General features: G+C 44.3%; 1 protein-coding gene across 4 annotated transcripts in view; it reads left to right on the top strand.

Annotated features, from left to right (window-relative positions):
• LOC146201850 (cell division cycle and apoptosis regulator protein 1-like) overlaps window positions 1-17583 on the top strand; it is a 178730-nt gene that overhangs the window by 46012 nt on the left and 115135 nt on the right. For all 4 annotated transcript variants that reach the window (XM_084587811.1, XM_084587809.1, XM_084587807.1 and 1 more), the window contains 2 exons: window positions 10817-11126; window positions 15075-15332. In XM_084587811.1, the coding sequence (XP_084443937.1) occupies window positions 10817-11126; window positions 15075-15332 (568 nt within the window). The remainder of the gene's footprint in view (window positions 1-10816; window positions 11127-15074; window positions 15333-17583) is intronic.

Genomic DNA, 17583 nt, shown 5'->3' with positions numbered 1-17583 from the left:
GACACGTTGGCTGTCTTTGGGGAAGTGTTTGAAGAGGCTGCTGGACCAGTGGAAATCACTACTTAGCTTTTCCTTGAATGAAACAAAACAGTGCAATAAGCAGAGCTTGTTTTGGAGCCTTACCAGATTCCCAAGACTTCTCTACAAATCGCCTAGAACCCTGCGCCGGCCTCAAATACTGCTGCACACCTTCCTAAGGCTGGGAAAAAAAAGCACCGACTGTGATGGACCTTCACTAAAAAGAAAAGGAGTTCATTCTACACCTCAAGCAAAGAGACTGAAACTTCAATGCGAGGCATCTGCAGAAGCTAGCCACATCCCGTGAAGAGCACCTATTTCTTTTTTTTTTTTGTCATCGGAGCTAAGCAGATCATGCTGTCTTTTTCTCCAATATACCTCTTTTTGAGAAGACAAACTGCCTACTTCAGTCACAGGCTCCTTAGATTCATGTGCTCAGGGGCCTCTTGAACTGCCTTCTCGAGGATCTCTTGACTCGATTTGTGCGGCCAGGTGTTCTCAAGGGATGCCATTCATTGCCTGAAGTTGCCTATGGAGCTGTAGAGAATCAAAAAGATGATAAAGACATCGTCATTGGCATGGCAACCTCCTCTGTAGTCGAGACGCTAACCTCAAATGAGAAAGAGCAGTTCTTCTCGGCTGTATGTCTCTACTTCACTGCAGCATGTGATTATATTCGCCACAAGTTCCCGCTGGAAGACGTCAGCCTGAAGATGGCTGAAGTTGCCCAAGTGCAGGCTCTAGAAACTGCTTCATTCAGCAGTGTACTTCATTTCATTATGGCGTTTCCTGCTATTCTGCCCCAGCAGAGTGGGGAAACAAGAGAAGAAACAATTGATGCACTCGTAGTGGAGTTTGCCAACATACAAGCTTACCAGATTCCAGCAGACATACTGAATGAGTCAAAGTGCGACATGCAGTGGTCGCAATTGGGAAGCATTCGAGATGTCGACGGATCGCCCAGATTTCGCAGAATCTCAATGGTTATGCTGGGCATACTCTCCATTCCCCTCAGTAACGCTGAATGTGAGAGAACGGAGTTTCGCTCATCAGTTTCCGAGAAAACTCTAGAAAGTCTGCTGATGGTGAAAGGACACCAGAGTGGCACCTGCTTTGAGCAAGCCTACACAGAGAAGTTTTTGAAGCAGGCGAAGTCAGCAACTGCAAAAGCGTTGCAAAAATAAATCGTGACACAATGGAGTTTTCGCTCATTACTCTACGGGACACGGATTTTGCTTGTGGGTTAGTGAGCAAGGGTGTCGCTAAAGATAAATTCTTGGAAAGTAAAAAAAAAAAAAAAAAAAAAAAAAACCCTCCCCCCCTGTCGTGGAGGTTTTACGAATTTTGAAATCTTCAGGTTGGCAGGTATGTATATAATGCAATAAATTGCTGTATTTTGCCATTACTAGCACTGAAAAAAATTATTAGCAATATGTACGATCACTAAAAACCTCAAATTTTGCCGACAATTGAAACGCAAGCCAGTCCAATCCGTTATGGCAGCGGACGTGTTGCGAGCACCTACTGCACTTGTATCGCTGCTGCTCGTTTTTTTATGTTTTTGTCGCGTTCTGCTCTCACCCAGTGGTTCCTCATATTTTGTTGAGCACCCACATTCCGCGCATATCAGTTCTCTTGTAGCACCTCAGGCGCATAGGGAACCCAAGCTTAAGTTTCGCCGCGCGATGGCAGCGCCGCATTCCTGGCATGGTGGCGAAATGTGAAACGATGGGACGTCGCCGGAGTAGACGCTCCGCTAGCTTCCTCTGCACGTGCGGCGATCGAGTTGCACCTGGCGGTTATTTGGCGATACAAAAACGCTTCCGCTGATGCGAAACGGAGGTACTAAGTAGCATTGTGTCATGGGTAGCCACAATAGTAGGCGAAGCGCCAAAAGACGAGGCTCACGTGTGGAACTTTGCAGATTTCATTGGAAGCGTTTCCACAAGACCTGTTTTCCAACCGCATGACAGCATTCTGAGAAGTCTCGCATTCTTTGTGGAAACGAAAAGGGACTATTTTCCCCTTCCCCATAAACTCAGAAATGTTCGACAGTTGACAAAGACGTCTCAGAGAGGCACCAAACGAGTACAATGGTTTAACACCATGTATACGAAGTGAAGGGGGTGGAGGATTATCCTGCTCTTCGCTCCACGTGTGTCTTGCTTTGCTGATTTTCTGTGCTCTCTCCCTGCTTTGCGAGTGCTCTGAAAGCAACCAAATCAATAGATATCCAGCGTGCGACGTCCGCGATCGACAATGATGTGTGAATGTGCCCTACGACCAAGAAAATACCTAGGAATGAGGCCCTTTTTTTTGGGGGGGGGGGGGGGGGGGGGGGGGTGGAAAACATGCTTGGCTGAGCCGCTTTTACAGATTTCCACAAATTGGCCGATAAATGAACCAACATTATTATTATTCATAACAAAAATATGTTGGAAGTGCAATACAAAAGAGATCCTAGTTTAGTTATGGCTCGATTGACACTACTCGCACGAAGCACCCTATTCACGTCACAGGTTTCGTAAATACAAACCAAATATAAATGAAGCACAACCATTTAGTAAGAACCGAAATAAAGCACGATTATAGCACGATTGTAGTACAAGCTTGGATTTCACCTTCCTTCCGAGCCAGCGAGCCGGTTATGTTGCTTGCAGCGCGCGGAGCACTCATGTGCTTTTAAGACTGCTAGTGTTCGTGCCTTTGAAGAAACATCTCCTTCGGACTATAGCTTATTCTTCTACGGCAAGATTTGCTTTAGTAACATTGTAATAATAAAAACAAAACCGTGTATAGATCTCATGCTACAGGCCAAAACGATGATCAACAAGTGAGCAGCTTTATTTCAGAGTACTGATAATACTTCCGTAGTTTTTAAACATATTATAACGTAGTGTGTGCAACAGCAGCCGCCAGGTGGCTGCTCATCGAGAGTCTCGTGCGCGGACTCGAAGAAGTGGCCCCATGGCGTTCGATGAGGTGAAGCTGAAGTCGGCTGCTGTCACTCGGTGCTCTGGATCTGCTCTCCTGTGCCTGCTAGATCAACCCCTATTAAAAACCAACCTTCTGGTTACGGGCCTAAACTTCCTACGTTCTCGCTAACGTGGGAAACGCATTCACAATCAATATATACTCATCGCCGTCTGTCGTCTGCTCTGCAGTGCAGACGTGAATAAAAATTTTCTCGCCTATAATTACGTTTCCTCCATGGAAATACGTGGCTGGTTGTCCAATCATCAAGACTGAATGCAAGCGGCATGTCGCGATGCGCCTGCGGGGGTGCGTCAGGGCGCGGGCTCGTTCGAGAGAAAGCGCGCGGCGCACGTTGCGGAGGCAGCAAGCCGAGCCGGCGGCATCCCAGTGTGTGTTTTTCTGCCACAGATGGCGTTGCCCATCAGGAGCCGCAGCGCCGCCCAGCGATGCTTTGGGAGCCTATTAGTAAAACTGTAGCAGAATGCGCTTTGGGGCGCAGCGCGCCCGCTAAAGCGGTCTCGCTTAGCTAGGCAGCAACACAAAATATTTGGCATGAATTGCATACTTTATTCAAACAAAACATCAGTCTCGACATTGCATTTACAGAAATGATGCGTTTGCGCATGAGTATCATGATGGCAGTGGCTAAACTTATGTGCATTCACAACGAAGAGACCTAACCTGACAAAACTGCAGCACGACCGCATTTTCACTGTAATTGTGCTAACTAATTCGTTAAAGAAGCATACAAAAAAAAACTCTCCTTACGAAAGCACAATAAAACATTCCTGAATGTTTCGTCATAGCAACCAAGTAGCAACTGTCACTGGCCTAAGATACCTAACTGTCTCTGTCGGTTGCTAGCATTTTGTTAAGCAGGAGCTGTAGAACTCGCACAATCCTTAGTAGCCGGTACTGTTGCACAGCTTCTTTACACAGTACTAGCCCATCAAGTTTCTTCTTTTCGCTTCTCACTTTCAAAAACTTCCTAATGGTACGAGGTACTTGCAGTGGCCACCCGTGCCTGCTGCATACATTCTGCAGTGCATTTTCATTTTAGGCTGGCGCAGAGCAAGTATGTTATTCATGCAGATTTTTTTGTGTGCTGTCTCGCCAGCGCGCGGCGAGACAGCACGGCGGCTACGGCAGCCGCGCCACAAGATGAGGCGCGATGTACTTCTTTGGTGCCAGCGCATGGTTGAGCTGCCACAGTAGAGGGTACTCAATAAAATATGCGGAAGCGCCGCATGAGAGTAGTACATGACAAAAGGCAAGAACAACCACACCGGCAGAGGCCAACGCGAAAGCGATCGGCGAGCTGTGCTACTATGGTTCCTGGAAAATGCCAAGTGCGTGCGCGCGGCCATGTTGGACTAGATTGGCTCTGCTGTCTGCGGTGGGGGTAGCTCGCGTGCCCTTGCGCATGCTTTAAGGCTGGCATCAAGAATCAAGAAGTTTTTTATTCAATGACACAAAGAAAAATTTATACACAGAAATTTGGACCGATAGCCAATGAGGCTAGTCAGTGGTCCAATACAAATTAACATGTAGGTCAGCTGTGTTCTTTAACCTGGGGTTCTTTAACGTGCACTGACACCGTGTGCTGTGCGATGTCAGTGCACGTTAAAGAACCCCAGGTGGTCGAAATTTCCGGAGTCCTCCACTACGGCATCTCTCATAGCCTGAGTCGCTTTGAGACGTTAAACCCCAAAACCAAACCAAACCACAATGAAGAAAAACGAAATTTGTAGGCTCTTTCGATTCTGAGAAAATGTCTCTTGCATGCCAATTTGAAATTCCTAGCTTGTTTTATTTCAATTGGCAGCGAGTTCCAAATTTTTACTCCTGTTAAATTCTATTCGTCTTTCTCCATACCCATTGTAACGAACGGGAAGATTAAAATTGCCATTGCTGGCTTGCGTAGTTCTGCGGCCGGGAATACTGAATGTACTAAGAGGTAAGAGGTAGCTGGTATTTATAATATTATTAACAATAAGAGATACTTTGTAGTCGCATGAGGTTGCGAACGACATGATTTGTAGTGCGTCAAAAATGTTAAAAACTAAAATATCGTCAATTTTCGTTATATCCAGGTTTTCGTTATGTACAGTTTTCGTGTCAATACTCGAAATGGTAATGCAGAATGAAAACCAAATTAAGAATTGATTGCAAGGTGTTAATACCTGACAGTGAAGGTGTTAACAGTCAGTTAGAATTTGTTAGAGGTTATAGAGGCAGTGAAACGGTTCGCGATCGTGCTGAGGGCGCAGCGCCACATCAACAGCCTCCACCTCCACCGTGGCTCGTGCGATGCGTCTACCAGGTAGCGGGGAAAGAGGGGTGGAGGAGGAATCAGTCTGAGGAAGAGCGCGTGTTCGCGCCACCGCTGAGTGAGAAGGCGCCTGCGTCTTCAATCATGTTCCTGCTCGTTCACCGCCTTTGCCCTAGGAAACCGACTCTGCCTCGAGTTGTTGGCGCGCTCCGCTGTTCCTGCGACACGCTGGAGCCCATGAGCAGCCGCGCGGCAGCGATGGACACACACTGCTTGCCGGGTCTTTTTTTCTTTTTTCTGTTATTTTTCGCTGCTTTTAATCATGAACTATTGCAGTGTTACGTTTCAAAAGCGAAGGCAGCGGATGCTACTGCGTTTACCACGTAGATGCGCCGTTGGTACTGAAACGTGGCACAATGTATTAACTGTGGTCGGTCGTCGCAATTTTAGACGTTTCTCTCTCGTCAGTTCGTGTTTTATTGCCCTGAAACTTGCGGTGTTCTGTCAAATTTCCAGTAATTCAGCACTAGCCAAGAGATAGTGAGCGCCGGGAGTTCGTCATATCGAGGTCAACTGCCGCGACGTGTTCGTTACATGGAGTTTTCAAATACACGCATTTTAAAGGGAGCAGCATTGGGGAATTTGAAAACTACGTAATATTGAGAAATTTGCCACATGGAGGTTCTTTACATAGAGATTTAACTGTATCCGAAGTAGGTAATCCCAAGGTTTTCGAGGCATTTTTTTGTAGTCTCAATAATGGTGATAAATACGTTTTGTATGTGTTTCCCATCACTCACTGTAATAACTGAGATGACTGACATAATGAAAAGTACAGTGATCTAAGAATAGTGCGTGGAAAGTGCCACCGTGCCTTTGCCAAAGTAAAACAACTGTACGCAACCTTTTTACACACTCTGTGCACCTGTCCTTCCAAGACAAGTGGCAATCAAACATGACCCTTAAATATTAGAAGGAAGACACACTCTCAATAATATCTTTTCAAAATATATAGAAAAAACATTTGAATCAATACACTTTTATTTTGAACAAAAAAGGAATAGCATATTTGGTTTTTTCAGTGTTTAAAGCTAGATGGTTATTATGAAACCAAGTGGACATACGTAGGAGCTCATTTTTATAGCATTTTGCATTGACTGAAGCGATTTGCCAGTGCAGTATAATCCGCATACATCAAAATTTGAGAACTCTGTATTGCATTCGAGAGGTCATTAATAAAGAGGGAAAACAAAAGAGGTCCCAGTACTGAGCCTTGGGGTACACCACATGATATATTTTGGTATGCAGACTTGGAAATGCTTGAAGACGACTTGTTGCTGTCGTCAGGATAGGTAACCTGTTAAAGAACCAAGTGCCCTGCTACATGCGTCGAATGCTTCCAGTTTCAATAAAAAAATGGAGTGTGAAACAGTGTCAAAAGCTTTCTTTATGTTTATAAATGTGCTTACAGCAACGTTATGGCTAAGAAAAGCAGACAAAAGAAGTGCGCTTTTAATTTTCAGTAAACTTTTGACGTTCTTAACAGCCATTAACACTAATGACAGCTATTGTAAATTGCAGAATATCATTAATGAATAGCTTTTTTTGTGTGTGAATTATTCGTCAATGCTCATTATCATCAGCAGGTACATTTTTTAGCCTCTTCACTTCTCGGGAATTTGAACTGAAATAATCAGGGAAAACCTGGAAAAGTCGGGATTTTTAAAGTAGTGGTTTGCTAGGCATTCTGAATTAAGATAAGATCCCGGGATTAAGATTGTAGTTGCAAAAAAAAAAAAAAAAAAAAGAAAAGCATGTTCTCTATACTCCGTTTCATACATCAAGTGCAACACTACCAAAGCTACAGCTCTTGTTTGCGCTCTCCGCATCCGCGATAAAAAATGGTGCCTGCTCTTGACGAGAGAAAATAATAGTTGCTTTGTCTGCAAGCTTAATACATTTTACATTTGCCATCAACTTCATAAAAAGCACCTTTTTTATGGAGAAAAGGTCGGATTCGGCTAATTTGTATGTTTTTTTTATGTCGTTTTTGTTCGTGCCGCATTTTGCTGCCCCGCAACCTTGCCAGCTGTGCCACCAGATGGCGCTGGCTGTGCCCTCCGCACTGCACATCTCTTTTTGAGAAAATGGTTCTTTAGTGCGCATTTTTTCTATAAGATCCGCTCTGTGAAGATGTCTAAGCATGCGAAGCATGTTATAGCAAACATGTATGCTCGGAATAGAGCACGTTTCGGCAGGAACCACTCGCCTACAAAACGAGCGCGTAGTGATACGCCTCCTGTTTTTTTTCTTGCGGACTACTTGCGTAGCTTTCGCTGCGTTGCCCCTGATGTATGAAACGGAGTATAGCTTTTTTTTTTATTATTATTATTATTTTTTTTATTTTTATTGGGTCCCCAAAGTTTGAAATATTAATCTCCTCGGTTTTATGGCTCAAATCCCTTTTTGTTTTTTTTTTTTTTTGTTTTTGTTTTGTTTGTTTTTTTGTGTGGTAGCATTCATTGCAGTACAAAACGCTTATTTACAAAATTATGTACTTGCCGGATTCCTAAAGGAAAATACCAAGCGTTGGGTATAGGTGGCCCTTTCTAGATTTGCTTTGAATCACATTCATGCAGTCCGATATTCAGATCTTTTCTTTTTTTGTGCTGAAGGTAAGGTTTCTTCCCTGTTTAATGGCTCCAAAATTTGAATTCGTGCTGCAAAGTGCAGTTTTCTTTTTTCCTGGGAGCTGCTCCAACTATGGATTTTACTGTTCCAAAACTAAGATTTTGCTGCTCCAAAAATTGCCACAAATCTATTTTAGCTGTTGCACCTCTGCATGTTAATGCCTCTGAGCGTTGAATTCCAAAATCGTGTTTTTTGAAACCTTTTTGTTGTCTGTCTTAGAATAATATCCTTTGCTGGTGTTTATTAGCGCAGACTTGTTTGCAGAAATTTGTGCGCATTACTTTTAAAACAAATATTGGATGTAATGAATGTTCTCTTAAATTTTTGCTTTACTCTAATGAGATTCGGTTGTATAAAGCACCTAAATAAGTGATGCCCTGCAGCACACTTTTGTGTATTACAACTTCTATAAGGCTTTTACTGAACTGTTTCGATGCAGGGCTCATGATAAAGGGGGGGCCAGCAGTTTATTCATTGAAACCATTCTAAGAATTGAACTTTGCTTAAGGTCACTTGTGTGTTGACAACGCCTTCAGCTATTGGCTAACCTCATGAGCAACTTCCATGGCAGTGGCTAAAATTTTTAGTAAACTCAGAACCTGAGTTATGTTATAAGCAACAGTGGTTCGCGGGTTCATCACACGATGCGATCGCACGGCGTGTCGCTGCAAATTGTTGCCACTTCGAGCATTCTAACATAAGCAGCAACATTGCAGTACAAAAGCTGTGAAGCCTGGGCATTCAGCATGGCACCTTCATAACGGCGAAGAGTGTACTGGTTGTAGCGCATTTACTGGGGGATTGAAAACTCACTTTCAAACTGCACAGAGGCTTGCTGGAGTCGTTTTAGTTTGATAAATACAACTTCTCAACACCAAGCCCTAAAATATGGTTTGCAGATACATACATGTTATGAGGTAAATGATGATGCCTTATACAGTACGAAGTAGCATGCCAGTCCAAATTATTTGAGTCCAAAAAATTGGTCAGCTACTGTATTTGAACGATGTGTTCACAAGGAACACAATTGCTTTCTTTAATTATTTAGTGTAGTTCTGATGCAACTGTAATGCTTTTATTGCCTTTTAAGCTATTACAATGCAGTCCACTTATAACGATATTGAGAAAACCTGGAAATCTGATCGTTATGACCGATTATTGTTATATTGGACCGTTAAAAAAAAAAGATGAAAAAAAAAAGCATACCCACGTATTGTCCCATCCATGTAGGCTTGCCTACTTACTAGTGATGAGTAAACCTGCTTGAAGAATGCTAATCATCGTAAAGAGCACTAAACATTCTATTACAGTATACATCAGTATACAGTATACCGTATACAGCAGCTGAAGCTTGACAATCACTGTGAGCATCGCTTCCAGTAGCGTGTACTACGCTGGCGGCAGTCCTTTTTGCGTGCACAAAACCGATTAGCGACTGGATGAACTGAAGGACATCCCCAGCCTTGATGATCGGTAAAATTGTTGAGTGCAAATGTCCGTATTTTTTCATGGGGCTTCCAACCTTCAAACACTACCCGAAATCCCAATGAATCTGCCGTTTCATCTCGTTAGCTGTCGCTTGGTCTGTTACTGGTCGCCGCCATCTTCCACGGATGCAGAATCGGCGATGGCGATGCCAATACTGCCGCAGCAGCACCCTTGGATTAGATTGGACTGGTTTTGTACTGAGGCTTCTCTTTTTTACCAAGTGGACCAGAAAGGTCCTAGCCAAGTCAATTCCCCACTGTGACGGAGTCTGTCCTGCCATGGCGCAACGCCACTAACATTAATTATTTAGTATGCCTTATCCAGTTCTCAAGGCGTTGTTTGGTTGCCTCCACAGCCACAGCTCTCTCATCCCGCTGTGTCGCATCACTGTCCACCGCAGCGTCTTCTTGCGGCTGTCCAGACGTGAACCCCAGCACCTGCGGCAAAGTTGACCCGCTAGGCTGACATGGCATGAGCACTTGGGAAGCCAACACAATATGTTCGATCGTCTCTGTCTCCCGCCCACACACTGCACACAAGACATCCGCGTTGTCCTTGCCCTCGATCCGCGCGTGCCATTTCTTCGTGCGCAGCACCCCCGCACAGGCCTCAAAAAGCAGGGCGTTCCCCAGGGAGTTGTCATAGAACCGCTCCTGAGTGATGTCGCTCTTGTGCGTGGAGTACATACCAAGAGCCGGCTTGGCCGCTGCACCAGTTTGTCACCGCCTGGTCTCCGCCGCTGCCACGTGTTCACGTACCTTCGAAGTAGTCCAGCAGGTGTCTTTAGTGTTTGTCACGGTTAGCAGTGGTACCTCATACTTTGCACTCAGTTCACGTACCCTCCTCTTCCAGCGTGTGCATACTCCGCAGTACAAAAGGCAGCGTTGTACTCAATGAACCCAGTGGTCCGCCCGTAGAGTCCATGACCGCATTTCAAAACTAATCTTGGCCACTGCCTCCCGGGCCTCGAAGGAGGACCACCCAACATCACACTGCACCGCCTTTTTGGGGGATGAACGATGGGCTCCCAGTGCCTGCCTTCCCACCTTTGTCTGTCTTCGCTCCTCCCTTTGCACGGCTGCGATTGTGATGATAATAGTGCTCATTTTCTTTCGTTTTCGCCGCATATGTCAAGTTTTCACGTCATTGTCTTCTTAATATTTGACCTTTTATTGAATATTCAGTCAAATTTTTGTGGTAAACACCTACCGGGCGGCGATAAAGCTATAATATCCGATGTACCGCTGATAATCGATTGTTATATCTGGTTTATTTTTACATAGGGCAATAGGAAAAGTGATATATCATTATAAACGATATATTGCTGGTATATCTGGTATCGTTATAATAATGTGCTTTTGAATGGTGCAGCTAACAGTACTGCAGTGACTAGAGCCAGACGGAGCTCTCCCACACGGCGTGACCGGGACATGCGCCATGATGACCGACGTGATCGTTATCGAGATCGGAACAGTGGCCGAGATTTTGACAAGGATCGAAGGCCTTATGACCGTAATCAGGACAGGCTTTCTGATCGAAGCTCAGATCGAAACCAGGACAGAATGCAAGATCGGGATCGACCACAAGACAGGGATCGTCTCCAAGATCGTGATCGAGACCGAATGATGGACCGTGATCGTGCTCCAGACAGGCTGCCAGACCGCATACAAGACAGAAACAGGTATAAAAAAAATTGGAGCGTGAGGTGACACTTATGAAGAGAAATATTTTGATAAGACCTTTAGTAAACCAAAGTGAAAAATGTGTTATAAATTTGGTGTAAGTATGATGTAAAAGCGTTTGATAAGTGAGAATAAATGTTACTTTATGGCAATGTATTTTTACTTTTTAGTGCCTTGCACAGAAACTGTTCGCTGTTTGTCGGGAGTTTCTGAACATCTCTCCCAGATGTAACTGTTGTGCATAGTGCTGCGTGTTATCTAATTATGAGGGATGAATTTTGACATGTTACCTAAAACAGTAAAAAGAAAAAAAGATGCAAACGAAGTGTTTATAAATAGGATTTTATTTCAATAGATATGGCAGCTAAAACAAAGTTTTGAACTGGCTACATTGCTTTGAAATTTTGCCTGTGCTGCTGTCAAGTTAGGCTTTGATGTTTAATACCCCTGGCATGCGGGAAATTTAATGTCATTCCCATCGAATGGTTTGTTCAGTTTAATGTCATTTTTTTTTCCACACGTTGCTAATGCCATTTGCAAATGATGACAGTAGGGAATCCAAGCTCAAGTTACACCGCGTGACGGAGCATCGCATTTTTCGCGTGGTGGCGAAATGTGAAACGCCAGGACGTCACCATAGCAGACACTCCGCTAGCTTCCTGTGCACATGCGGCGAGCAGTTTGTGCCAGGCAATATTTTCGAATTACAGAAACGCTTCCCCTGAAGCAAAACGGAGGTACAAAGTAGTGTTGTGTCGTGGAGCAGCCACATCAGCACGTGAAATGCTAAATGACGAGGCTCACATGTGAAACTTCAGATTCCTTTTTCAGCTTTTCCGCATGACCTGTTTTCCGACCGAAGGATCTCGTTCCAAGACGTCTCACATTCTTTTTGGTAATCTCAGAAATGTTTCCAGTTGACAAAGACTGCTTGAAGTGGCATCGAAAGAGTGCTATGGTTTAATAGAACGACCAGAAAATGAATGGGATAGAAGATTCTCCTGCATCTCGATCCCCGCTTGTGGCTTGTTTTGCCGATTCTCTGTGCTCTCTCCCTGCTTTTTGAGTGCCCTGAAAGCAACCAAATCAACAGATGTCGAGCGTGCAACGTCCGTGATAGACTCACAAGTGTGAATTTGTCTTAAGGGGGGACGCGACCTTTGAAAACCGAAAAATCGCGAAACAGTCTATTTTTGGAAGATTATATATTCCGGTAGTATGTCTCATAAATTACTCTTTCTGTAATTATCAATGCTCAACTCGGCATAGAAATACTCAAAATTAATTATATAACAAGCAGCGGCAGCCACGGAGCAACGAGAAAGCGCCAAAAATTCCCAAACTTCGCGTGCGCGTCATTCCTCTCCCGTCGAACTGAGCGCTGCTACTTGGTCTTGTTTTTTTTTGTGAATTCTTGCGCTTTCTTTCGCCACCCTCGGCGGCAGCGAAGGCGACGTGGTCGAGGCATGGCTTGCTTCCGATTGGGAGCCTCACGGTGGCTTTCGAATTTCCGCGCTTGAATTCAAGGGTGTGATTGGGCAAAGCATGCGCTCCGCGAGAACATGGGGATCAGGCGACTGCTATTGGCTGCTGCGGCCGCTGACGCGTCGGTCTCCGCCGGCTACCTCCCCGCTTCGTCTGCTCCGACTCTTTGCTGTCGTTGTTGGCTGTCTTTGTACTTAGTGCGATCTGTTCGCCTTTCGCCATTTTTGTGATAGCCGGATTTACGATCTCTCGTCGGGTCCTCTGAACGGTTTAGAGCAATGTGTTAAACGTTATGTGGTCGCTCACGATGCCTCTAGATGCGACACACGCGTTCAGTGCACAGAAGCGAAGGCCTTCCTTATGGCGTGGCGCGCCGACGACGACTGCATCGACGTCTACATCGACGTCTGCAGCGTCCAGCATCTTTACAGTGGAACTTAGAAAACAAGGAAATAGAAAAAAAAACCCCTAGTCTTGCCCCGCGGTACCTTATCTCAATGAATTTCGCAATGCCAACACATTCCGCAAATTCTACAGGCCTGGACCCATGTGACCCATAATATATACTTCTGTAACTTCAGAACCAGCGTACAGTTTTATGAAACTTAGTAGTTATTCAAATGTCAATGCTTTGAGCCTGCCCTAAGAATTTCATTGAGCTATCATGACTAACAAAGAAGTTAGCGTTCTCTCAACCTTCTAGGGCCGTTTTCTCTGAATCACTTTTTTGCCTTGTGTGGCTGCTTAGGACAGCCGTATCTCGGGAACCGCTTATCAGATTTTCATGAGGTTTCTTTTATTCCATACCTCAATAAATTTCTGAGGGCAAGACAATTTTCTTTTTTTTTCAAGATATTGTGTCTGGAATCAATGACAAACAATTAAAATTTGGTTAATGCAGGTCTGATTAATAACACTGATTTTGGGACTGTGCTAAAATTTTTCAGTGAGACAATTTGGAAAGTCTTGCCCTGGGGTAACTATTTAGGAATGATCATAACGAATTTTATAGTGCCAGCAGCACATTTTGTAAATTCTCTATGCCTGCCCCAAGGGAGCTATGTAAACCATCTTGATAAACTCCTCTAACTTGAAAACAAATGACCCCAGCTCCATGAAACTTGGTAGTTCTTCAAATGTTTGTACTATGAGCCTACCCTGAAAATTTCATTCAAATATCACAAGAAATAAAAATGTTGGTGTTCAAGGGTAGCCTCGCCCCGGAACACCTGCCTAAGCATTTCTACAATGGCAGAGAATATATTGAGGAACGAGGCCTTTTGGTTGGAAAATATGCCTGGCTCTCATGCAAAGCTTACTTACAGATTTTCTCAAATTGGCTAATAGTGAAAATATGTCGCAAGGAATACAACGGCGCACCTGTAGCTCAATCGATGCACTTACATAGGACATCCCATAGGCAAAGCTTCATAGGTAAAGCAAATAATGCCATAAATGCAGCGCAACCATTTAATAACCTCAGTAAAGATTATTTTTTCATATTCCTTTATCTGAGTGTGTATTATTTAAGATCAGTAAACTCATGCTTTTGTGTCTGTGGCGAAAGGGATGCACCGTGTTGGCGACGACAGATTGCGGCAGGCGCAGCCGGTGCTGCTCAGGCTGAATGCGGCGGCTATGGGTTGGCTGTTAGCGAGGATGGCAGTTTCTTTTTTTATATTCTTTGGCATGTTTTATATAATCTAATGACTAGAAATTATAAGCGCTGAGTAGTAGTATAATGCTTGTGGCACTTATGTAGTCTATTTTGGGTGTATATTCTGACTGAGTCTCTGGTGCCGAGATACATATTTTCTTGTTGATCGCATTCGAATGAATTCCTCAAACTCATCCGATACCTAATGTCGTTTTCATTGAATGTCATTATATTTTCTCATGTGGTAGCAAACAAATCTCATTTTGAAGCAATGTCAATTCGATGGAAATGACATTAAATTTGCCGTGTGGCTGGGGTATAATACAGTTGCATTCTGCCTGATATCTTGTTTGGTGATGGAACTTGCTTGGTAGGCTTTAAAACGACAAATACTACTAGTACTGCGGTAATTAAAAGGGGATCTCACATCAGCCATTCTAAGCATCTCTGCCGTTCAGAGTGTCAGGATATGAGAACTCTGTAGAAGCTGTAAATATGGGGGCATTATAAGTGCCTTGTTTACCTACCTCATTTTTACACAAAAATATATACCATTACTGACAGAGTTCACTTTTCTCTGAAGTAGGACTTAGTATGGGGGGTCTTTGCTTTTAGTGACACCATTGAGAGCTTCTTTGTACAGTGTGTTTTCTCTATTATAATTGCCATCACTTCTGTTGTACTTGTGAATATTCTTATTGCAGCAATTGTTCTTAATATAGAAGGGTAGTAATGCTATAATTAGCAGTAGTTGTCATCTCTTCAATTAGTCATCTGTAGGGTGGTCTTGGCTTTTTTTTTTTAGGTCACCCATTCGGGATCATCGATCAAGAGACCGCGATCGTGACAGGGAAAGGGACCGAGACCTGCGTAGTATGGCTCAATCCCCTGACCGTGACTATCGAGGGTCAGGCCAAGACCATGATAGCAGCAGCACTTCGTCATTAGCTCGCAAGCATGGCCTGTCACCTGCCCGGCGAGGTGGTGGAGGCTCTCCACCGCGACGCAAGCCACGCATGATGCCCCGCTATGTGGTAGACATTCCTGCTGTTTCCCTGGACCAGTTGAGTAACCTTTCGGCCTATCATGAGATTAGTCATATCACAATTATTCATGATATCTAAAACATGGGACCTAGTGAACCTTGTGGCACTAGCACCTCAATTGGCATACATACAAAGTGAGTCCTGCACTGAAAAATGTGCTTGTATAGCAGTTTATTTTGCTCCTTTTCAAGTTTATCTGTAATGACTGGGTGTGTTCAGTTACCTGAACGTGCCTGGAAACAACAAAGGTGGGGCTGCCTTACAGCGACAGCTGTCAACTCGTTCCCTCCTTTGCACACTGACGATGCAAATGCATACCTGCCAATCTTCCTGATTTTTGACTTAACATTCTGATTGTACAACCACTAACTACCCTTTATCTCACGAAAAATTTTCTTTTTCCACACATGAATGATTTTTGCAAAATCGGAACTGCGGAATCTCCAGCTGAATCGTAATCGCCAGTAACACCATCAACAGCCGCACTTAACACAGTTGGCATCACCGGCTAAGCAGCCATTCAAAGCTAAATCAAGCCAAAGCCATAGTAGTTGTGGCTGGTTGCATTTCCAGTTTGGTGTTGCAGTTGCCTATGCATATGTTTGGTTGGTTGGTTGGCTTGTGGGGTTTAACGTTCCAAAGCGACTAAGGCTATGAGTGGAGGTCTCCGGAAATTTCGACCACCTGGGGTTCTTTAACGTGCACTGACATCGCATAGCACACGGACACTACTCCGTTTCGTCTCCATCGAAACGCAGCCGCCGAGGTCGGGTTCGAACCCGGGTACTCCGGCACAGTAGTCAGGCGTCTTACCACTGCACCACCCCGGCGGGGCTATGTATATGTTAGGTTAGCTAGGATGCCTATTAGCGGTGCATAGTGCAGAGTTAGAATTCATGAATGCTTGGAAATCTTGTGTTATCGAAGCCCAAAAAGATATATTTGCTGAAGCTTTTGTGATCTTTTATTTCTGAATTTCTCTATTTTGTGACATCAAGAAAAGGATACTACTTTGTATTTTGCACACCATGTGGATACAATGTGTGGGAAACGATCTCCCATTGTTCCTGTTACGGTCTGCTTTCACCCGAGGTCTATGGTAGTTGCTATCACGAGATTGCGGCAGCATTGGTAACTAGCATTGACCATTGAGAGGTGGTGCTAGTGTCACCGCAGCATGAGCGCCACTGATGACTTCGTCACTGTGCGAATGCGGGAAAGGAGAAGCTTCGTCATTAGGAATTGGCCACGCTCTGTCGCATCCTCATGGCTCACGGCAAGGCGAGGTTCGTGAGAACATTTCCCGCCTGCTCGTCCCGTCCGGCCTCAGAGATACCCCCTGCCCAAGCGTAGACAAACATTTGTCCATAACCTTGCTAGTGAGTTGGACGACATATTCATTAGTGTGTTTTATTGCTAGTTGGGGTTGTTATTGCAGCAATAAATGCCTATTTGTTGTTAGCACGTGTTGTTCCCGGTTCCCAAGAGCATGGCCAGCCATGGTCTGAGCCATGGTCGAAGTCATTTCGCTGCGCTCATAATCATGGGATGGGGTCGGCGGCATGGACTGTCAGCCACGACTAGTGGGGAAAACGTATTCATCTCGCCTGTTATAAAGCCCACATTTGGCAGTGGGGCAGGTGATTTGAAGCAGCAACTAGACCTAAATTCCACTTATCAGTGTAGTACAGTTAAGCCTCGTTACAAGAGACACTCAAGGGAACCCAAAAAGGTGTCTCTTGTAACCAAAAATTCCTATCAACTCGTATGTGTGACAGGTTAGATTCCCTTATCTAAACTCTGTTCCGTGTCAGTGTCTTGTTTTGTTGCAATATCAGGAATCAAGAAGGAGTGCCTCCTTTTGACTGGGAAGTTTCAGTGACTGAAATAACAGGGAGATTTTGACTCCTCAGTAAAGAGCAGGCACTCCTTCTTGGTTCCTGACATATTGCAACTAAACAGGACACTGATATGGAACATCTGCTAATGCAAAGCCATCAACCATGGTTTGAGCAAAACTACTACGACAGATTTTTGAAGCTAGCAAAGTCTGCTGCTGCAAGGTCCCTGCATAAACACTCTTTGGATGCTGCTTAAAGTCGAGGCAATCAAAGAAAAATTCTATTGAATATGAAATTGATTAGAACAGACAGAATAAAGAGAAAACTTGAAAGAACATTTGCTTAATTGATGCCATCTACTGACAGCTATGCCGAAAAGTCCGAGGCCTAAAAAAAGTAACAAGAAGCTTAAAACATATTTTGTGTG

Source organism: Amblyomma maculatum, chromosome 1 (genome assembly GCF_055883805.1).
Source record: "Amblyomma maculatum isolate TAMU_Amacu chromosome 1, ASM5588380v1, whole genome shotgun sequence".
NCBI lineage: Eukaryota > Metazoa > Arthropoda > Arachnida > Ixodida > Ixodidae > Amblyomma > Amblyomma maculatum.
The sequence above is the reverse complement of the archived record's forward strand: the minus strand, read 5'-3'. Positions and strand labels throughout refer to the sequence as shown.